The 24,784-nt window shown below is 38.9% G+C and overlaps 1 protein-coding gene across 4 annotated transcripts in view; it reads right to left on the bottom strand.

Annotated features, from left to right (window-relative positions):
* The window catches only part of LOC129557936 (gamma-taxilin-like), a 105,005-nt gene that overhangs the window by 67,294 nt on the left and 12,927 nt on the right, over positions 1 to 24,784 (bottom strand). For all 4 annotated transcript variants that reach the window (XR_016036986.1, XM_055428587.2, XM_055428586.2 and 1 more), the window contains exons 2-3: positions 23,899 to 24,203; positions 22,413 to 22,504 (exon numbers count right to left, since the gene is read on the bottom strand). Coding sequence is in view for 3 of the 4 variants with exons in the window: in XM_055428587.2 (XP_055284562.2) it covers positions 22,413 to 22,504; positions 23,899 to 24,187 (381 nt within the window). In the remaining variant the exon portion in view is untranslated. The remainder of the gene's footprint in view (positions 1 to 22,412; positions 22,505 to 23,898; positions 24,204 to 24,784) is intronic.

Below are 24,784 nucleotides of genomic sequence, written 5' to 3'. Positions count from 1 at the left end.
AGGAGAAAAGGATTATAAACACAAACCAAAAACAAAAATGCAAATGAGTTTAATGTCCCAAATAAAAGACAGGCTGAATGGATATAAAATCAAGACCCTTATATATGCTGTCTACAAGAGACTCACCTAAAAACCACGGACACATACAGACTGAAAATGAAGGGCTGGAAGAAGATATTCCACACAAATAGAGACTAAAGAAAGCAGGAGTAGCAATACTCATATCAGATAAAGTAGACTTTAAAATAAAGGCTGTGAAAAGAGACAAGAAGGACAGTACATAATGATCAAAGGATCAATCCAAGAAGAGGATATAACAATTATAAATATATATGAACCCAACATAGGAGCACCGCAATATGTAAGGCAAATGCTAACAAGTATGAAAGGGGAAATTAACAATAACACAATAATAGTGGAAGACGTTAATATCTTATCACATCTATGGCTAGATCAACTAAACAGAAAATTAACAAGGAAACACAGTTTAAATGATACAACAGACCGGTTGGACGTAATTGATACCTACAGGACATTTCACCCCAAAACAATGAATTGCACCTCTTTCTCAAGTCACATGGAACCTTCACCAGGACAGATCACATGCTGCGCCATAAATCTAGCCTTGGTAAATTCAAAAAAAATGATATCATTCCAAGCAAGTTTTCTAACCACAATGCAGTACGATTAGATGTCAACTACAAGAGAAAAACTATTAAAAATTCCAAACACAGAAACACAGATCAATGGAACAAAACAGCAAGCCCAGAGATAAATCCACACACCTATGGACACCTTATCTTTGACAAAGAAGGCAAGAATATACAATGGAGAAAAGACAATGTCTTTAACAAGTGGTGCTGGGAAAACTGGTCAACCACTTATAAAATAATTAAACTAGAACATTTTCTAACAGAGTAAAGATCTATATGTAAGACCAGAAACTATAAAACTCCTAGAGGAAAACATAGGGAAAACACTCTCAGAAGTCTTGAAGCTACTGTAAGAGGACTGAAAGCCAGAGGCAGGAGGCTTAACTCCAAAACTTGAGAATTTCAGAGAACTCTTGATTCGAGGGAATATTAATAAACAACAACTCACACAAGACTACATACCTACACTGAAGCAAAGCTCCACCCAAAAGCCAAAAAGTTCCAGTGCAAGATACAGGAAACTAATTCTCCAGCAAAACAGGAACACAACTCTGAGCATTAAAAGACAAGTTGCCCAAAGCCATGCGAAACCCAAAGACACCCAAAAACCTGCTACTTGACAGTTCATTGCACTCCAGAGAGAAGAGATCCAGCTCCACACACCAGAACACAGATATAAGCTGCCCCAAGTAGAAAGCCCTGACAAGCCACTAGTCCAAGCCAACCCGCAGGAAGCAGACTTCACAGCAAAAAGGAAGCACAAACTGCCAGCACACAGAAAGGGCACCTCAAACATATCAATCTAAACAAAATTAAAATGCAGAGAACTATTCAGCAGGTAAAGGAAATGATAAAAACCCACAAACCAAACAAAAGAGGAGAAGACAGAGAGTCTACCTGAAAAAGACATCAGAAGAATGATAGTAAGGATGATAAAAAAAATCTCAAAAACAAAATGGAATTACAGGTAAGACTAGAGACAAGCACTGAGAAGATACAAGAAATGTTTAACAAAGACCTAGAAGAAATAAAGAAGTGTCAATCAATAATGAATGATGCAATAACTGAGATCAAAATCACTCTGGAGGGAACCAACAGTAGCATAACTGAGGCAGGAGATAGGATGAGGTGGAAGAGAGGAGGAAATAAATGAAGCAGAGAGGGAAAAAGGAGAAAGAATTAAAAGAAACAAGTACAACCTCAGAGACCTCTGGGACAATATTAAAAGTACCAACATACAAATCATAGGTATCTCAGAAGAAGACCAAAAAAAAAAAAAAGGGGGGGGGGCATGAGAAAAAACTTGAGGAGATAATAGTCAAAAATTTCCCTAAAATGGGTAAGGAAACAACTAAAAATCCAAGAAACCCAGAAAGTCCCAAACAGGATAAACCCAAGGTGAAACACCCAAAGATATAACATTAACTAAACTAAGGAAGATCAAATACAATGAAAAAATATTAAAAGCAGCAAGATAAAAAGCAACAAATAACACACAACCCCTTATGGGGAGCCCCATATGGATATCAGCTGATATTTCAATACAAAGTCTTCAGGCCAGAAGGAAATGGCAGGACATACTTAAAGTGACAAAAGAGGAAAACCTACAACACAATTACTATACCCACAGGATCTCATTCAAATATAAAGAAGAAATCAAAAGCTTTACAGACAAGCAAAAGCTGAGCGAATTCAGCACCACAAAACCAGATCTTCAACAAACGCCTAAATTTAGTCTCTAGACAGGGAACACAGAAAAAGTTTATAAAATTGAACCCAAAACAACAAAGCAAATGGTAGTGGGTTCATACTTATCAAGAATTACTTCAAAAGTAAATGGCTTAAATGCCCCAAGCAAAAGACAAAGACTGGCCAAATGGATATAAAAACAAGACCACTAGATATGCGGCCTTCAAGAGAATCACCTCAAACCAAGGGACACATAGAGGCTGCAAGTGAGGGGCAGGAAAAAATATTCCATGCAAATGAAGACCAAAAGAAAGCACGAATAGCAATACTCATATTAGATCAAATAGACTTTGAAATAAAGACCATGAAAAGAAACAAAGACAACATAATGATCAAAGGATCAATCCAAGAAGAATATAAATGTTATAAATATACATGCACGCAACATAGGAGCACCTCAATAAGTAAGGCACATACTGACAAGTATGCAAGGGGAAATTAACAGAAATACAACAGTGAAAGAATGTAACACCCCATTCACACCTATGGAAATATCAATCAGAAACTTAGCAAGGAAATACAAGTTTTAAATGATACAATGAACCAGTTAGACCTAATTTATATCTATAGGTAAACCCCCAAAAAATGAATTTCGCCAATTCTCACATGCACATAGAATATTCTCCAGGACAGATCACATCCTGGGTCAGAAATCTACACTTGGTAAATTAAAAAACGCTGAAATCACTTCAAGCATCCTTTCTGACCACAATGCGGTAAGATTAAATGTCAGCTACAGGAAAAAAAAAAAAACTTAAAAATAAAACATATGGAGGCTAAACAACAGGATTCTGAGTAAGCAACAGATCATGGAAAAATTAAAAAGGAAATCAACAGAAAAAAATGAAATCACACCAAAAACCTATCAGTTCAGTTGCTGAGTACTGTCCGACTCTGCGACCCCATGAACCCCAGCATGCCAGGCCTCCCTATCCATCACCAACTCCCACAGTCCACCCAAACCCATGTCCATTGTGTCAAGGATGCCATCCAACCATCTCATCCTCTGTGGTCCTCTTCTCCTTATGCCCTCAATCTTTTCTCAGCATCACGGTCTTTACAAATGAGTCAGCTCTCTGCATCAGGTGGCCAAAGTATTGGGAGTTTCAGCTTCAGCAATAGTCCTTCCAATGAACACTCAGGACTGACCTCCTTTAGGAGGGACTGGCTGGATCTCCTTGGAGTCCAAGGGACTCTCAAGAGTCTTCTCCAACACCACAGTTAAAAAGCATCAATTCTTCTCCACTCACCTTTCTTTATTGTCCAACTCTCAATCCATACATGACTACTGGAAAAACCATAACCTCACTGACTAGATGAACCTTTGTGGGCAAAGTAATCTCTCTGCTTTTTAATATGCTGTCTAGGTTGGTCATAACTTTCCTTCCAAGGAGCAAGTGCCTTTTAATTTCACGGCTGCAATCACCATCTGCATTGATTTTGAAGCCCAGAAAAATAAAGTCAGCCACTATTTCCACTGTTTCCCCACCTATTTGCCATGAAATGATGGGACAGGATGCCATGATCTTAGTTTTCTAAACGCTGAGCTTTAAGCCAACTTTTTTCACTCTCCTCTTTCACTTTTATCAAGAGGCTCTTTAGTTCTTCTTCACTTAGAGTGCCTGATGAACCATGGACTGAGACTCGTGACACTTTACGGGACAGGGATCATCCCCAAGAAAAAGAAAAGCAAAACAGTAAAATGGCTGTCTGAGGAGGCCTTGCAAATAAACGTGAAAAGAAGAGAAGCAAAAAGCAAGGGAGAAAAGGAAAGATATACCCATTTGAATGCAGAGTTCCAAAGAATAGCAAGGAGAGATAAGAAAGTCTTCCTCAGCGATCAATGCAAAGAAATAGAGGAAAACAATGGAATGAGAAAGACAAGAGATCTCTTCAAGAAAATCAGTGATACCAAGGGAACATTTCATTCAAAGATGGACAAAATAAAGGACTGAAATGGTATGGATCTAACAGAAGCAGGAAATATTAAGACGAGGTGGCAAGAATACACAGAAGAACTGTACAAAAAAGATCTTCACGACCCAGGTAAGCACGAAGGTGTGATCACTCACTCACCTAGAGCCAGATATCCTGGAACGTGAAGTCAGGTCGGCCGAAGGGAGAATCACTACGAGCAAAGCTAGTGGAGGTGATGGAATTCCAGTTGAGCTATTTCCAATTCTAAAAGATGATGCTGTGAAAGTGTTGCACTCAATATGTCAGCAAATTTGGAAAACTCTGCACTGGCCTCAAGACTGGAAATGGTCAGTTTTCATTCCAATCCCAAAGAAAGGCAATGCCAGGAATGTTCAAACCACCGTGCAATTACACTCATCTCACACGCTAGTAAAGTAATGCTCAAAATTCTTAAAGCCAGGCTTAAGCAATACGTGATCCTTGGACTTCCAATGTTCAAGCTGCTTTTAGAAGAGGCAGAGGAACCAGAGATCAAATTGCCAACATCTGTTACTTCATCGAAAAAGCAAGAGAGTTCCAGAAAAACATCTATTTCTGCTTTACTGACTATGCCAAAGCCTTTGACTGTGTGGATCACAATAAACTGTGGAACATTCTGAAAGAGATGGGAATTCAGATCACCTGATCTGCCTCTTGAGAAACCTGTATGCAGGTCAGGAAGCAACAGTTAGAACGGACATGTCACAACAGACTGGTTCCAAGTAGGAAAAGGAGTACGTCAAGGCTCTATATTGTCACCCTGATTATATAATTTATATGAAGAGTACATCATGAGAAATGCTGGGCTGGAGGGAGCACAGCTGGAATCAAGATTTCTGGGAGAAATATCAATAACCTCAGATATGCAGATGACACCACCCAAAATCTATGGAATTCATTAAAAGCAGTGTGAAGGGGAAAGTTCATACCAATATAAGCATACTAAAAGAAAGAAAAGAAACATTAAATAAATACCCTAAACTTCCACCTAAAGCAACTAGAAAAAGAAAAACTGAATAACCCCGAAGTTAGAAGGAAAGTAATAATAAAAATCAGAGAAAAAATAACTGAAAAACAAATGAAGACTAAGGAAAAATCAACAAAACTAAAGGCTGATTCTTTCAGAAGATAAACAAAATAGACAAACCATTACACATATTAAAATGAGAAGAATCAAATCAACAAATTTGAAATGAAAATAGTAAAATTCACAATAGACAACACAGAAATACAAAGGAGCATAAGAGACTACTGTCAGCAACCATATCCCAAAAAAAAAGGATTACCAGGAAGACATGGGACAAATTCTGACAAAAGTATGACCTTCCAAAACTGAACCAGGGAAAAACAGAAAACATAAATCAGATCCATCACAAGCAGAGAAATCAAAACTGAAATTAAAAATTTTTCGACAAACAAAAGTCCAGGGCCAGATGGCTTCATAGGTGAATTCTACAAGAAATTGATGCTTCTAAAACTGTTCCAGAAAATTACAGAAGAAGGTAAACTGCCAAACTCATTCTGAGGCCACCACCACCCTAATATCAAAAGCAGACTTCAGTTAAGTTCAGTTGCTCAGTCGTGTCTGACTCTTTGCGACCCCATGAATCACAGCACGCCAGGCCTCCCTGTCCATCACCAACTCCCGGAGTTCACTCAAACTCACGCCCATCGAGTTCATGTTGCCATCCAGCCATCTCATTCTTTGTCGTCCCCTTCTCCTCCCGCCCCCAATCCTTCCCAGCATCAGTCTTTTTCAGTGAGTCAACACGTCCCATGAGGTGGCCAAAGTATTGGAGTTTCAGGATTGATCTCTTCTGAATAGACTGGTTGGATCTCCTTGCAATCCAAGGGACTCTCAGGAGTCCTCTCCAGCACCACAGTTCAAAAGCATCAATTCTTCAGTGATCAGCTTTCTTCACAGTCCAACTCTCACATCCATACATGACAACTGTAAAAAGCATAGCCTTGACAAGACGGACCTTTGTTGGCAAAGTAATGTCTCTGCTTTTTAATATACTATCTAGGTTGGTCATAAGATGCCACAAAAAAAGAAAACTATATGCTAATATCAATAATGGAAATAGATGAAAAAATCCTCAACAAAATTCTAGCAAACAGAATCCAACAACATATAATAAAAATCAAACATCATGAGCAAGTGGGTTTTATTCCAGGGATGCAAGGATTTTTCAGTATTCACAAATCAATCAATGTGCTACACCGTATTAACAAACTGAAAAGTAAAACCACACGATTATCTCAATAGATGAAGATTAGGCCTTTGATGATAAAAGCTCTCCAGAAAGCAGGCACAGAAGGAACATGACTCAACATAGTAAAAGCCATCTGAGATACACCCACTGCAAACACTGTCCTCAATGGCGAAAAATAGAAAGCATCTCCTCTACAATCAGGAAGAAGACAAGGGTACCCAGTCTCACATCTACCATTCAACATAATTTTGGAAGTTGTAGCCACAGCAATCAGAGAAGAAAAATAAATAAAAGGAATCCAAATGGGAAAAGTAAGACTCTCAGTTTGCAGAGGACATGACTCTCTACATAGTAAACCCTAAAGACACTACCAGAAAATTACTAGATCTAATCAATGAAAATAGTAAAGTTGCAGGATATAAAATTAATACACTGGGGGGACAGTCCTAAGATGGCAGAGGAACAGGATTGGGACACCACTTTCTTTCCCACAAATTCATCAAAAGATCATCTGAACGCTTAGCAACATCCACAAAACAACTCTGAAAACTAGTGGTGGACAGCAGGCACTTAGAAAGGCAGCCCATTCTCTTTGAAAGGATGTAGGAGAAAATAGACCAAAAGTGAGACAAAAGAGTTAGGGACGGACACCCATCCTGGGGAAGGAGTCGTAAAGGAGGATAACTTTTCAAATAGCAGGAAACCTTCTCACCAGTGGGTCTGTGGGGAGTTTTGGAATCTCAGAAGTGCACATAACCTGGAAAAAAATTTTTTTAAAACCCACAGAACACATACCTAACAGCAACACCCAGTGGAGAAGTTGCCCAGATGCTGGTGTCAGCCACCAAGAAGCATGGACAAGACAGGGAGGTGCTGGTTGCATGCTTAGGGTAAAGACCGCACTGAATGCCCTGAAGACAACTGGAGGGAGCTAAAGTGAGATAGCGAGCTAAAGTGAGATAGCAACCCAAACTGTGGGACAGCCAGAGAGAGAGAGAAAAAAAAAAAAAGAGAACTTTCCCAAGAAAAGCTTTAACCTAAGGCGCTTAAGTTCTTTAATACTTTTCATTTTTATAACCTATTGTTACCTTGCAAAAAAAAAAAAAAAAGACTACCTTTAAAGTAAATTTCATGTTTTTTATAGTTTTTCTCACTTTGTTTTCTATTTTTGATATTGTATTTCTGAGTCTAACCTCTACTCTACATATTTAATCTTTGTTTTTTGGTATTTTTTATCAATTTTGTACCCTTAAGAATCTGATCTTCAGTGTCCATTTTCACTTAGGGGTGTGATTACTGATTGGCTTGATTGCTCTCTCCCTCCTGAAGCTCCGTTTTTTTTCCTCCAGATCACCTCTATCTCCTCCCTCCACATTCTCTGCGCTACTTAACTCAGTGAATCTCAATGGGTGTTCCAAGCTGTTGAGAAAACTTAGGAAACTGCTATTAACTAGCTATTAATAGTTATTAACTATTAACAGTTATTAACTGTTAACTAGATTCCTGTCTCCCATTTGACTTCCCCTCTTCTTCTCCTAGTACCTCTATCTCCCTCCTAAGTCTTCTCTACTCTATGTAACTCTGCAAACCCCTCTGAGTGTTCCACACTGTGGAGAGCACACAAGGAACTGGTTACTGACTAGACTGGTCTCTCACCTTTTGTTTCCCCCTCTCCTCCTGGTCACCTCTATTTCCCTCTTCCCTCATCTCTGCTCCATGAAACTGTGAACCTCTCTGGATGTTCCTCACTGTGGAGAATCTTTTCCCCATTAATCTAGATGTTTTATCATTGGTGCCATATGGATGGAGTTTTAAGGCTATTGTAAGAATAAGATGAAAGCCAGAGGCAGGAGACTTAAATCAAAAACTTCAGAACACCAGCATACTCCTGACTGCAAGGAACATTAATTGACAAGAGCTCATCCAAAAGCCTTCAGAACTACACTGAAACCAAGCTCCACCCAAGAACCAACAAGTTTCAGGGTAAGACATACCATGCTAATTCTCTAGCAATGCAGGAACAAAGCCCTGAGCATTAAAACACAGGCGACCAATAGTAACACCAAACACATAGACACCCTAAAACTTACTACTGTATATGTCACTGCACTACACAGAGAAGAGATCCAGCTCCACACACACACCAGAACACAGACGCAAGCTGCCCTAACCAGGAGACCTTGACAAGGCACTTGTCTAACCCCACCACATGGAGTAACCGCCACAATAAAGAGGAAGCACAAACTTTCAGCACACAGAAAGGACACCCCAAACACAGCAATCTAAACAAAATGAAAAGGCAAAGAAATATTCAGCAGGAAAAGGAACATGATAAAAATGCCCACCAAACAAAACAAAAGAGAAAGAGACAGGGAGTCTATCTGAAAAAGAAATCAGAAGAATGATAGTAAAGATGATCTATTATCTTGAAAACAAAATGAGTTACAGATAAATAGTCTGGTTACAACGATTGAGAAGATGCAATAAATGTTTTAACAAGGACCTAGTAAAAATAAAACAGAGTCAATCAATAATGAATAATGCAATAACTAAGATCACAAGCCCTCTGGAGGGAACCAACAGTAGAACACCTGAGGCAGAATACAGGATAAGTGAGGTGGAAGATAGAATGCTGGAAATACAGGAAGCAGAGATGAAACTGGGGAAAAGAATTAAAAGAAATAATGACAACCTCAGAGACCTCTGGACAATGTTAAACACCCCAACATTCGAATCACAGTAGTTCCAGAAGAAGAAGACAAGAAGAGAGGGCATGAGAAATAATATTGAAAAACTTTCCTAAAATGGGGAAGGAAACAGCCATTCAAGTCCAAGAAACCCAGAGAGTCCCAAAAAGGATAAACACAAGGCAAAACATCCCAACACAAATATTAACCAAATTAATGAAGATCAAACAAAAAGAGCAAGAAAAAGAAGCAACAAATAACACCCAGGGGGATTCCCATAAGGACAACAGCTGATGTTTCAACAGAAACTCCTCAGGCCAGAAAAGAAAGGCAGGACATATTTAAAGTGATGAAAGAGAAAAACCTACAACCCAGATTTCTATACCCACAGGATCTCATGCAAATATGAAGGAGAACTGAAAAGCTTTAAAGATAAGCAAAAACTGAGAATTCAGCACCACCAAACCAGTTCTTCAAGAAATCCTAAAGGATCTTCTCTACAGGAAACAGAAAAGGTGTATAAATTCGAACCCCAAACAACAAAGTAAAAGGCAACGGGATCATACTCATTAATAATCCCCAAAATGTAAATGGTTTGAATGTTCCAAAAAAAGACAAAGACTGGCTGAGCGGATAAAAAAAAAACCAAGATCCCTATATATGCTATCTACAAGAAACCCACCTCAAACCACGGGACATATACAGGATGAAAGTGAAGGGCAGGAAAAAAAGATATTTCATTAAAATAGAGACCAAAAGAACTCAGGAGTACCAATACTCGTATCAGATAAAATAGGCTTTGAAATCAAGGCCACTGAAAAGAGACAAAGAAGGACACTGCAAAATGATCAAAAGATCAATCCAAGAAGAAGATATAACAATTAAAATATATATGCACCCAAATATATATGCATTCAATATCACAGTAATCCAAGTCTATGCCCCAACCAGTAACGCTGAAGCTGAAGTTGAGAGGTTCTGTGAAGACCTGCAACACCTTCTAGAACTAACACCCCTAAAAATGTCCTTTCCATTATAGAGGACTGGAATGCAAAAGTAGGAAGTCAAGAAACGCCTGGTGTAACAGGCAAATTTGGCCTGGGAGTACAGAATGAAGCAGGGCAAAGGCTAATAGAGTTCTGCCAAGAGAATGCACTGGTCATAGAAACAACCTCTTCCAAAAACACAAGAGAATACGCTACACATGGATATCACAAGATGGTCAACACGAAATCAGACTGATTATATTCTTTGCAGCCAAAGACAGAGAAACGCTATACAAGCTCTATGGAGAAGGCAATGGCAATCCCACTCCAGTACACTCCAGTACTCTCCAGTACACTCCGGTACTCTCCACTACACTCCAGTACCCAATGACGTTGGAGTGTGGTAGGCTGCAGTCCATGCAGTAGCCAAGAGTCAGACACAACTGAGCAACTTCATTTTCACTTTTATGCATTGGAGAAGGAAATGGCAACCCACTACAATGTTCTTGCCTGGAGAATCCCAGGGACAGTGGAGCCTGGTGGGCTGCCGTCTATGGGACTGTACAGAGTTGAACACGACGGAATCGACTTAGCAGCAGCAATAGCAGCAGAATACAAGCTCTATACAAGATCAGCAGAAACAAGACAAGGAGCTGACTGTGGCTCAGATCATGAACTCCTTATTGCCAAATACAGACTGAAATTGAAGAAAGTGGGAAAACCACAAGACCATTCAGGTATGACCTAAATCAAATCCCTTATGACTATACAGTGGAAGTGAGGAATAGATTTAAGGGACTAGATCTGATAGACACAGTGCCTGATGAACTATGGACGGAGACTCAACACTCTACAGGAGACAGGAATCAAGACCATCCCCAAAAAAAGAAATGCAAACAAGTAAAATGGCTGTCAGAGGATGCCTTACAAAATAGCTGTGAAAAGAAGAGAAGCAAAAAGCAAAGGAGAAAAGGAAAGATATACCCATTTGAATGCAGAGTTCCAAGAATATCAAGGAGAGATAAGAAAGCCTTCCTCAGCGATTAATGCAAAGAAATAGAGGAAAACAACAGAATGGGAAAGACTAGAGACCTCTTCAGAAAATTAAAGATACCAAGGGAATATTTCATGCAAAGATAGACTCAATAAAGGACAGAAATGCTTGGGACCTAACAGAAGCAGGAGATATTAAGAAGAGGTGGCAAGAATACACAGAAGAACTGTACAAACAAGATCTTCACAACCCAGATAAGCACGAAGGTGTGATCACTCACACTTCCCTAGAGCCAGACATCCTGGAATGTGAAGTCAACTGGGCCTTGGGAAGCATTACTATGAACAAAGCTAGTGGAGGTGATGGAACTCCAGTTGAGTTATTGAAATCCTAACAGATGATGCTGTGAAAGTGCTACACTCAATATGTCAGCAAATTTGGAAAATTAGCACTGGCTGCAGGACTGGAAATGGTCATTTTAATTCCAATCCCAAAGAAAGGCAAAGCTAAGGAATGTTCAAACTACCACACAGTTACAATCATCTCACACGCTAGTAAAGTAATGCTGAAAATAATTAAAGCCAGGCTTAAGCAATATGTTTCCATGAACTTCCAATGTTCAAGCTGGTTTCAGAAAAGTCAGAGGAACCAGAGATCAAATTGCCAACATCCGTTGGATCATCGAAAAAGCAAAAAGAGTTTCAGAAAAGCATCTATTTCTGCTTTATTGACTATGCCAAAGCCTTTGACTGTGTGGATCACAATAAACTGTGGAACATTCTGAAAGAGATAAGAATACCAGACCACCTGATCTGCCTCTTGAGAAACCTGTATGCAGGTCAGGAAGCAACAGTTAAAACTGGACATGGGACAACAGACTGGTTCAAAGTAGGAAAAGGAGTAGGTCAAGGCTGTATATTGTCACCCTGTTTATGTAACTTATAGGCAGATTACATCATGAGAAATGCTGGGCGGGAGGAAGCACAAGCTGGAGTCAAGACTCCCAGGAGAAATATCAATAACCTCAGATATGTAGATGACAACACCCTTATGGCAGAAAGTGAAGAAAAAGAGACTCTTGATGAAAGTGAAAAAGCAGAATGAAATCATGGCACCTGGTCCCATCACTTCATGGCAAATAGATGGGGAAACAGTGGAATCAGTGGCTGATTTTATTTTTCTGGGCTCCAAGGTTCCTGCAGGTGGCGAGTGCAGCCATGAAATTAAAAGACACTTGCTCCTTGGCAGGAAAGTTATGACCAACCTAGACAGCATATTAAAAAGCAGAGACATTACTTTGTCAACACAGGTCCGTCAAGTCAAGTCTACGGTTTTTCCAGCAGTCATGTATGATGTGAGAGTTGGGCTATAAAGAAAGCTGAGTGCCGAAGAACTGATGCTTTTGAACTGTCGTGTTGGAGAAGACTCTGGAGAGTTCCTGGGACTCCAAGAAGATCCAACCAGTCCATCCTAAAGGAAATCAGTCCTGGGTGTTCATTGGAAGGACTGATGTTGAACCTGAGACTCCAATGCTTTGGCCACCTGATGCGAAGAGCTGACTCATTGAAAAAGACCCTGATGTTGGAAAAAATTGAGTGCAGGAGAAGGGGACGACAGAGGATGAAATGATTGGATGGCATCACCGACTCAATGGACTTGTGTTTGGGTACACTCCGGCAGTTGGTGATTGATAGGGAGGCATGGCGTGCTGTGATTCACGGGGTCACAAAGTAGGACATGACTGAGCGACTGAACTGACTGATGCACCCAACATAGGAGGGCTGCACTATGAAAGACAAATTCTATCAAGTTTGAAAGGGGAAATTAACAGTAACACAATAATAGTGGGAGACTTTAAGATCCCACTCACATCTGTGGGTAGATCAACCAAAGAGAAAATTAGCAAGGAAACATAAACTTTAAATGATGCAATGGACCAGTTACACCTATCTGATATCCACAGGACATTTCACCACAAAACAATGAAGTTCACTTTTTTCTCAGGTGCACACACAACATTCTCTAGGACAGATCATATCCTGGGCCATAAATCTGGCCGTGGTAAATTCAAAACAATTGAAACCATTTCAAGCATCATTTATGTTCTCAGTGCTCTAAGAGAGAAGTCAACTACAGGGAAAAAAAAAAAAAACTATTACAAATACAAACATATGGAGGCTAAACAAGACACTTCTGAATAACCAACATGTCACAGAAGAAATCAAAAAAGAAACAAAAGTATGCATCAAAAGAAATGAAAATGAAAACGTGACAAGCCAAAACCTATAGGATTCAGTAAAAGAACGGCTAAGGAGAAAGTTCATAGAAATACAAGCTTACCTGAAGAAACAAGAGGAAAAAAAAAAACCCTAACTTTACATCTAAAGCAACTAGAAAAAGATGTAATGAAGAACTCCACGGTTAGTAGGAAAGAAATCTTAAAAATTAGCACAGAAATAAATGACAAAGAAACAAAGGAAACTACAGCAAAAATCAACAAAACTGAATGCTTGTTCTTTGAGACAATAAACAAAATAGAAAAACCATTAGCCAGATTCATCAAGAAACAAAGGGAGAAGAATCAAATCAACAAAATTAGAAATGAACATGGAGAAATCACTACAAACAACACAGAAATACAAAGCATCATAAGATACAACTATCAGCAACTATATAACAATGAAATGGACAACTTGGAAGAAATGGACAATTTCTTAGAAAAGTATAACCTTCCAAACCTGAACCAGGGAAAGACACAGAAAATCTAAACAGACCCTTCACAAGCAGAGAAAACGAAACTATAATCAAGAAATTCAAACAAACAAAGTCCAGGACATGATAGTTTCACATGTGCTCAGTTCAGTTCAGTTCAGTTTAGTTGCTCAGTCGTGTCCGACTCTCCGCGAAACCATGAATCACAGCAAGCCAGGCCTCCCTGTCCATCACCGACTCCTGGAGTTCACTCAAACTCATGTCCAGAGAGTCGGTGATGCCATAAAGCCATCTCACTCTCCGTCGTCCCCTTCTCCTCCCGCCCCCAACCTTGCCCAGCATCAGAGTCTTTTCCATTGAGTCAACTCGTCGCATGAGGTGGCCAAAGTATTGCAGTTTCAGCTTTATCATCAGTCCTTCCAATGAACACCTAGGATCGATCTCCCTTAGAATGGACTGGTTGGATCTCCTTGCGGTACAAGGGACTCTTAAGAATCTTCTCCAACACCACACTTCAAAAGCATCAATTCTTCAGCGATCAGCTTTCTTCACAGTCCAACTCTCACATCCATACATGACCACGGGAAAAACCAGAGCCTTGACTAGACGGACCTTTGTTGGCAAAGTAATGTCTCTGCTTTTTAATATATTATCAAGGTTGGTCATAACTTTCCTTCCAAGGAGTAAGCGTCTTTTCATTTCATGGCTGTGAAATGAAAATCATGGCATCTGCAGTGATCTTGGAGCCCAAAAAAGTATTCTACCAAAAATTGAGAGAACTAATACCTACACTACTCAAACTCTTCCAGAAAATAGCTGAGGAAGGTTAAGTAAACTCCAAACTCATTCCAGAAGGCCACGATCACCTAACAGCAAAACCAGACAAAGATGCCACCCAAAAAAGAAAACTACAGGCCAATTATCACTGATGAACACAGATGCATAGATTCCTCAACAGAATTTTAGGAAACACTACCCAACAACATATTAAAAAGATCATACATCATGACCAAGTGAGCTTTATCCCAGGGATACAAGGATTCTTCAATATTTGCAAATCAATCAATGTGGTACACTATATTAACAAATTGAAAGGTAAAAATTATGATTATCTAGGTAGAGGCAGAGAAAGTCTTTGACAATATTTGACATCACCATCCTTATGGCAGAAATTGAAGAGGAAATCAAAAGCCTCTTGATGAAAGTGAAAGAGGAGAGTGAAAAGATTGGCTTGAAGCTCAACATTCAGAAAACAAGGATCATGGCATCTGGTCCCATCACTTCATGGGAAATAGATGGAAAAACAGTGGAAAAAGTGTCAGACTTTATTTTGGGGGGCTCCAAAATCACTGCAGATGCTGACTGCAGCCATGAAATTAAAACACGCTTACTCCTTGGAAGGAAAGTTATGACCAACCTTGATAATATATTAAAAAGCAGAGACATTACTTTGCCAACAAAGGTCCGTCTAGTCAAGGCTATAGTTTTTCCCGTGGTCATGTATGGATGTGAGAGTTGGACTGTGAAGAAAGCTGATGGCCGAAGAATTGATGCTTTTGAATTGTGGTGTTGGAGAAGACTCTTGAGAGTCCCTTGTACAGCAAGGAGATCCAACCAGTCCATTCTAAGGGAGATCGATCCTGGGTGTTCACTGGAAGGACTGATGCTAAAGCTGAAACTCCAATACTTTGGCCACCTCATGCGACGAGCTGACTCACTGGAAAAGACTCTGATGCTGGGAAAGGTTGGGGGCGGGAGGAGAAGGGAACGACCGAGAATGAGATGGCTGGATGGCATCATCGACTCTGTGGACATGAGTTTGAGTGAACTCCGGGAGTTGGTGATGGATAGGGAGGCCTGGCGTGCTGTGATTCATGGGGTCGCGGAGAGTCGGACACGACTGAGCGACTGAACTGAACTGAACACCCACTTATGATAAAAACCCTCCAGAAAACAGGCATAGAAGAAACATACCTCAACATAATAAAAGCCATATATGATAATCCCTCAAGCAAACATTATCCTCAATGGTGAAAAGTTGAAAGCATTTCCCCTAAAGTCAGGAATAAGAAAAGGGTGCCCACTCTCACAATTACCATTCAACACAGTTTTGGAAATTTTAGCCACAGCAATCAGAGAAGATAAAGAAATAAAGGAATCCAAATTGGAAAAAAAGAAATAAAGCTCTCACTATTTGCAGATGACATGATCCTCTATATAGAAAACCCTAAAGACTCCACCAGAAATTTACTAGACCTAAAAGTTGCAGGATGGCATCACCGACTCTGTGGACCTGAGTTTGAGTGTACTCCGGGAGTTGGTGATGGACAGGGAGGCCTGGCGTGCTGTGATTCATGGGGTCGCGGAGAGTCGGACACGACTGAGCGACTGAACTGAACTGAACTGAACTGAAAAGTTGCAGGATATAAAATTAATACACAGAAATCCCTTGCATTTCTACACAAAATCAGAGAACAGAAAGAGAAGTTAAGGAAACAACCCCATTCACCACTGTAATGGAAAGAATAAAATACTTAGGAATAAATCTACCTAAAGAAATTTAAACCTTTATGTAGAAAACTATAAAGCACTGATGAAAGAAATCAAACTTTCCACAAATAGATGGAGAAATAAACCATGTTCATAGATCAGAAGAATCAATATATTGGAAATGAGTACACTACCTTAAAAAATCTATAGATTCAATGCAATCCCTTTCAAGCTACCAACGGTATTTTTCAGAGAACCAGAACAAATAATTTCACAATTTGTATGAAAATGCAAAAAAAAAAAAAAACTCAAATAGCCAAAGCAATCTTGAGAAAGAAGAATGGAACTGTAGAATCAACCTGCCTGACTTCAGACTATACTATATAGAGCAACAGTCATCAAGACAGTATGGTACTGGCACAAAGACATAAATATATATCAACAGAAGAAAACAGAAAGACCAGAGATAAATCCACGCACCTATGGAAACCTTATCTTTGACAAAGGAGGCAAGAGTATAAAATGGAGTACAGACAGTCTCTTCCACAAGTGGTCCTGAGAAAACTGGTCAAACACTTGTAAAAGAATGAAACTAGAACACTTTCTAGCACCATAGACAAACATAAACTCAAATGGATTAAAGAAGTCAATATAAGACCAGAAATTATAAAACTCCTAGAGGAAAACATAGGCAATACACTCTCTGACATAAATCATAGCACGACCCTCTATGACCCCTGTCCCAGAGTAATCAAAATAAAAGCAAAAATAAACAAATGGGACCTAATTAAACTTAGAAGCTTTTGCACAATGAAGGAAACTATAAGCAAGGTGAAAAGTCAGCCTTCAGAATGGGAGAAAATAACAGCAAACAAAGCAACTGACAAAGAAATAATCTCAAAAATACACAAGCAGCGCATGCAGCTCAATATCAGAAAAATAAATGACCCAATCAAAAACTGGGCCAAAGAACTAAACTTTCTCCAAAGAGGACATATAGATGGCTAACAAACATATGAAAAAGATGCTCAACATCACTCATTATCACAGAAATGCAAATCAAAACCACAATGAGGTACCATCTCACACCATTCAGAATGGCTACTATCAAAAAGTTTACAAATAATAAATGCTGGAGAGGGTGTGGAGAAAAGGGAACCCTTTTACACTGTTGGTAGGAATGCAAATTAGTACAGCTACTCTGGAGAACAGTGTGGAGATTCCTTATAGAACTGGAAAGAGAACTGCCATATGACCCAGCAATTCCACTGCTGGGCACACACACCGAGGAAACCAGAACTGAAAGATACAAGTGTACCCCAAAATTCATCACATCATTGTTTACAACAGCCAGGACATGAAAGCAACCTAAATGTCCATCAGCAGACAAATGGATAAGAAAGCCGTGGTACATATACACAATGGAATAATACAGTAACCAAGGTCCGTCTAGTCAAGGCAATGGTTTTTCCCGTGGTCATGTATGGATGTGAGAGTTGGACTGTGAAGAAGGCTGATCGCCGAAGAATCGATGCTTTTGAACTGTGGTGTTGGAGAAGACTCTTGAGAGTCCCTTATACTGCAAGGAGATCCAACCAGTCCATTCTAAAGGAGATCAATCCTGGGTGTTCATTGGAAGGACTGATGCTGAAGCTGAAACTCCAATACTTTGGCCACCTCATGCGACGAGTTGACTGATGCTGGGAAAGGTTGGGGGCGGGAGGAGAAGGCGACGACAGCGAATGAGATGGCTGGATGGCATCACCGACTCTGTGGACATGAGTTGGAGTGAACTCCGGGAGTTGTGATGGACAGGGAGGGCTGGCGTGCTGTGATTCATACGGTCACAGAGAGTCGGACACGACTGACCGACTGAACTGAACTGAACTGAATGAATATATATGGAATTTAGAACGATGGTAACGATGACCACAAAAAGACACAACAAAAGAGACACAGATATAAAGAACAGCCTTTGGACTCTGTGGGAGAAGGAGAGGGTGGAATAATTTGAGAGAATTGCACTGAAACATGTATATGTATGTGTATATATGTATTAGATGACTAGTCCAAGTTCGATGCATGAAGTATAGCAAAGTCAGGGTGCTTAGACAACCCAGAGGGATTAAATTGGGAGGGACGTGGAAAGGGGGCTCAGGACAGGGGGACACATGTACACCCATGACTGACTCATGTCAGTGTATGGCAAAACCCACAATATTGTAGTTAGCCTACAATTAAAATAACTAATTTTAAAAAATGTTATTGATACTTTCATAGAGATTTTCACGAGTCTGTAGACTGCTTTGGGTAGTATCTCTATTTTATTAATTCTTCCAATACAACAGCATGAAACAATTATTTCCATTTATGAGCATCTTCTTGATTGTTTTTGTCAGTTAACTTACAATTTCCAGTGTACATATTATAACTTCCTAGATTACTTAAGTCCGAGATCTTTTATTTTTCCTGACGTAACTTAAAATGGGATTATTTTCTTAATAGTTTTTGCTGATGGTTTGTCACTGTTTAGAAGTTCAGCTCATTTTCATAAGTTATTTTTTTAATCCAGAAACTTATTGAATTGTTAGTTCTAAGAGGTTTCCTTTTTTGTTTTACGGTAGCGGATTTTAGTGGATTCTGACAATCTAATTATAATATCATTTGCAAATAGTAATTTTACCTGGGTTATTTTCCAATTTTTCTGCATTGTTTCTCCTTCTTGCCTAATATCCTTGGCTAGGACTCCAAGTACTATTCTGAGTAAGTGATGAGAATGAGCTACTCATCTACTCCTACTGTACAGGAAAAGTTTCTAAATTTCCAACTTGAAGTTTTGTTTTTCTTGTGGTGTTCTTGTGAGGTTTGGGCAACACAGTGCTGCTTGCTGTTCAGCCAGCAAGTTGTGTCTGACTCTTTGCAAACCCATGAACTGCTGCATAGCAGGCATCCTTGTCCTTCACCAGCTCCAGTAATTTGCTCTAACTTGTATCCACTGAGATGGTGATGCCATTCAATCATCTCATCCTCTGACACTCCCTACTCCTCCTGCCTTCAATCTTTCCAAGCACCATTGTTTTTTCCAGTGGGTCAGCTCTTTACATCAGCTGGCCTAAGCACTGCAGCTTCAGTTTTACCATCATTGTTTCCCATGAATATTCAGGACTGATTTCCTTTACGATTGACTGGTTAGGTCTCTGTGCTGTCCAAGCGACTCTCAAAAGTCTTTTCCAACACCACTCTTCAAAAGCATCAATTCTTCAGCCTTCTTTATGGTCCAACTCTCACATCCATACATGACTACTGGAAAAACCATAGCTTTGCCTAGATGGACCTTTTTTGGCAAAGTAATATGTCTGCTTTCTAATATGCTGTCTAGATTTGTCATAGCTTTTCTTCCCAGAAACATGCATCTTTTAATTCTGTGGCTGCAGTCTCCAAAGGCAGTGATTTTGAAACCCAAGAAAATAAAATGTATCACTGTTTCTACTGTTTCCCCATCATATTTGCCATAAAGTGATGGGACCAGATGCCACTAGTTTTGTTTTTTTGAATGTTGGGTTTTAACCAGCTTTTTCACTGTCCTCTTTCACCTTCATCAAGAGGCTCTTTAGTTCCACTTTGCTTTCTGATATTAGGGTGATGTCATCTGTATATTTGAGGTTGTTGGTATCTGCATTCCAGCTTTGGATTCATCCAGCCTGGTATTTCATGATGTACTCTGCATATAGTTAAGAAAGTTAGTTATGAACTGTTCCATCCTTGGGACGTCCCTGGTGCTCAAGTTATTAAGAATCTACCTGCCAATGCAGGGCAAACAGGTTCAATCCCTGTCCAGGAGGAATCCACGTGCCTTGGGGCAACTAGGCCCATGCTCCACCACAACAGCAGTGGGCCCACATGTGGCAGCTACTATAGCTCTTCTGCCCCAGAGTTTCTGTTCTGCTACACAGGAAGCCACTGCAACAATAAGGTTGTGCAGGGCAACTAGAGAGTAAGCAGAAGCTAGAAAAAATACATATTCAGCAACGAAGACCAAGTTAAAAATCAAATAAGCAAAACAATAAAAAGTGTATCAAAAAACATCAGTAACTACTGACCTGGCTTTAAAAAAAAAAAAAAAAAATCCATCCTTTACAAATTTTTTTGAAGAGTTCGAAAAAGACAGGCTGTTTTTCAAACTCAGATTTTGGGGGTATTCTCTCACGTACAGGCCTTAAAAGCTAGGTACTGATGATGTTGGGTTCAAACCCTAGATCCAAACTTACTAGTTCCCTTTTGCTTGTGAGCTCACCACTGTGGGGATGAAGTTTGATTCAGCCTCTCCTATCCGTCAATGTAACAGTGACATTATATTCCAAAGGTGGTTCAATAACTTAGAAAATAAGTTTTTTAAGAAGCAGTTTTTGAACATATTTTTAAACCTAAAATATATCTACTTTTTATTATGCATGAGAACTACTGATCTCCACAAGGATAAAACAACATCATAGAGAAAATACTTCTTGGACAAGTCTCCAGTGTGTCACTTCTGAAAATAAATGCAGAAACTCTTACTTGCCATATCCTTCCACCTTCAGAAAATGTCTAAATAAATAAATAACTTGACTCCTGTTTCTCAAAGTTTAGTCCCTGGACCGGTAGCTTTGACCACCAATTGGGAACCTGTTAGAATGCAATCTATCTTAACGATCTTCTCCATCTCCACTTAAAATCTACTGTGAAATGTCTTTTACATCTATGTACTCAGCATTGACAATTTGACAAGATCCCTGGGTGATGTGTATGAAGTTAAGAAGGACTGGCCTAGCTCACTATGCTATTCAATTTGCTCTTGCGTCCCTGATCCTTTCATGGCTGGCTGCTGCTGTCACATCAGTAAGTCAACCAAAACTATTCCTGCTGCTTTTCTTCCCTCAATTTCTTTCTCCCTTTTTTTTTCTTGTCCCTGCCTTATTTTTCTACCATGTCTTTCTTGATTTCTATCATTCACTGTGCCATGAGAGTTTGATATCCAATGGAAACTTTCCTTCTGAGGCCAGCAATGCAATAATGACTGTTGGAACCTTTGGTTTGGATGGCACTTCATTTTCTTTGATTCTTGGACATTTCCACTTCTTACACTATCAGAGGGTGCCAGGCTGTTAAATCAGATTTAGATGTGCCACTTGAATAAACAGTAACAAGATTTGTTTCAGCTCTGTTCCTTAATGACAAAACACAGGAATGATACAGAATAGTCGCTTTAAACAACAGATGAAATTGCATAGTTTATCAGTGGTAATTCACTAAGTGCTTCACAAAATGCAACGATTTTGGCATTTACATTAGAACCAACTATTCCAAAAATTTCCCACAACTATTCTTCAAAGGTTCTAATGCCTTTTCCATTCTTAAATTTTAAGAGGCTATCAAGGTTTCCAGGTTAAGAGTGCTTCCATAATTCCAGGAAAAGAGTGCTAGTTGAAAAACATAATTAGAACAAACACCCCATGAGTGAACTTCTTTGGAAAAAGGAAAAAGGAACACAACCTAGCAAACAGTGGATTCACAGTAAACGTTTCTTAAAATGTAGCACTGTCACATAACTAAAATATTCAATCAAAATTGAAAAAGCCTTTGTCTCTAATATTCCTTTCATGTCCAGAACGCCTGAATTTAACCAAAAAAAAAAAAAGTCTCTTTCAACTGAGAGGCATTACACATATAAACAAAAAAATCTATCAGGGAAATGCCAAGGCTGACTGACTTTCAGGATACATCTCAAAAAGCATTATAATGTTCTAAATTGTATATCATAATACTAAGTCATACAATCAGAATAACTCCCAAGAAATTTTATTCTTCTCCTCAATTCTGTATTATAATTTTAAACATAAAACTGTATCAAAACTACATTTTCAAAGTTTATCAAGTACATACACATATTTTGCTATGCTATATATGGGCCTCACTCCCTTAATACTCACAAGATCAGCATATTTCTTACACAGAGCTGCCAGCTTCTCCTCTGGAGTTGAAAGAGTGTTTAAGGCTTGCATCAATAATAATACTTCTTTTCCTAATGATTTATAAAAGAAAAAAGGTAGCAGAAGGATGACATTAATTCAGTCTGTAAACTCTACATAAAACTTATATTTATAACTTAAGGAAAGAAGCTATTTTCAAACTGATGTATTAGCCTCACCATCATCCACGTTTCTATACTTACCAACACTGCTACCTCTTAGATAGTAATCACTTAAACAGCAAAAACAAGAGTTCTTCAAGAGTGCCTTAATAACTTTAGCCGAGGAAACAGGTTACTAAGCTAGGTGGAGGCAAATGATGCTTTAAAGTTAGAAATAATATTCTATTTCTTACCCTAAGGATAGAAAACTTTTTTATTTTCTAAACTGTTCAGCTTTGTATGTTGAGTATTTCATCAAAGAGAATGGTATTCATCTAATTCTTTAGGATTTAATCTAAAGTTAACATTTCATATACTTTACAGACTGCAATGGACGTGGGAGGAAGAACAGTCCAAATTCAAAAAGTTGACTATCTTATTTAGATTAAGATTTCAGTACTGAAAGCTTTTTCCCTTCAGTTCAAGATTAAAAAAAAAAAAAAGGAACTATGTTTCAATGTGCAGACATAACAGTAACGTATACTTCAACTTTATGAATATTTTAAATTCTACTTTAAACTATTTAAATGATTTTTACCTGAAGTTGTATTTTATGCACAACTGTTAGGGTCATTGATTCTGCAAGTATCTGTCTTTTTTGCAAGGAATTATAAATAATTTGCATAATCATATAAATTTTAAAGTCTTTAAAATGTAGTAGGTGGATTAAGAAAGAGAATTTCAAATTATAATGTTATGCACAAATCACTAATTAAACAAGGTAAATATTAGGTACAACAGGAATGAAAAACTGAGAAGCAACCAGTAAGATGAAGGGCTTCAGATTTCATTCATGAACTTTAACATATCACATTGTTAATCCTGTCAAAATAAGCAGTTATAGGACAAACCCTAAAACTAGTCTTACTACACACTTTCTAAGCTGCAAAATAACATATCATTTCCAAATTTTAGTGGATATTCTCTAATAAGCTGAGCAAATATACAGCTTTCTTACTAATTATTAGATTACCTTGAATGATCAAGCAACAAGGCAAATCAAATACTACTTCTGTCAAACTGGCCACAAATATTTTTTCTGAAAAACAATCCTTAGTCAGAGAGAACAAACAAAGGCATCCAGAATTGTACTTTCTACTCTGCTATTTTCACCTCCTGCATGTAACTGCCGGAGTGAAGCATACTGACCTGACCAAAGAAACTAGGTGTATTAGCTAAACATCTGTCTCAAAACTGGTCACGTTCCACCATTACCAGTGCTGCAGAAAATATAAGTTTAACAAGCACCATGTGAAAATGTTCAACTCCTGAGCAGAGATTATTACCTAAAATTTTTTCTTTCTTTCTGCGGCACTCTGAATCTTGCTGACCACCAGAGGGATCTGCTCCAGCTCCTGGCCCTGGAGATTCCTCTCTTGTCTCTTGTGTGCAGTACAATGGGCTCAGTAAATCTCTGCTTTTTGTTGTAACGTTACTGCTTTCATCCTCTTCCACTGAATGCTTGTTAGATGTGCTACCATAATTTGAGTCATTACACTGAGGAATATCATTTGATTGACAGTGATGCAACATATCTGGTTTTACTCCTACTCGGCAAATTCTAGATTCTTCCATTGTGATTCTCCATAAGCTAGAGGAAAAGAGCAGAAAAAAAAAAAAAAGGAAGAAGAAGTTAAACCAAATGTATCAAGGGAGTAAAACAAGGCTGCACAACACTGTTTTCCACCCCACTTTGCTCATTTTAAGAGTGGACTCAAACATAGGTTCTTTTTTTTTTTTCTTTTGGCTGCACCAAGTGGTATGCAATATCTTAGCTTCCCAATGCATCAAGGAATCAAAGCCCCCTGCAGTGGGAGTTTGGCGTTCTAACCACTTGACCACGAGTGAGCTCCCCGCTTTGCTCATGTTTAAATGTAGTTTTTACTTTGTGTACATGGTAAAATCAATTGGCAGATGATCATGACAGTTTTTTACCCCCTTTCACAGTGGTTTACAAAAAGAGAGTGCTTGTTAGAAAAAGGGAGAAGAAGGGACTACTGTAATCACAGAACAGAAAAGAATCCTAGGCTCTGACCTTCTAGTAAGTAATAAATATGCTGGCAGAATATATCAGAATCAAATTCTGCAGAACTCTGGAATCTCCTAAAAGCCTACAGAAGAAAATTAAAATTAACAACCCAAATGGAAGGCCTAGCAAATAAAAGTCTGAGA

The sequence above is a fragment of the Moschus berezovskii genome, chromosome Y (genome assembly GCF_049115385.1).
Source record: "Moschus berezovskii isolate FMDL1 chromosome Y, NW_MosBer_1.0, whole genome shotgun sequence".
NCBI classification, from domain to species: domain Eukaryota; kingdom Metazoa; phylum Chordata; class Mammalia; order Artiodactyla; family Moschidae; genus Moschus; species Moschus berezovskii.
Note: the sequence above shows the minus strand (reverse complement) of the source record. Positions and strands in the feature narration are given on the sequence as shown.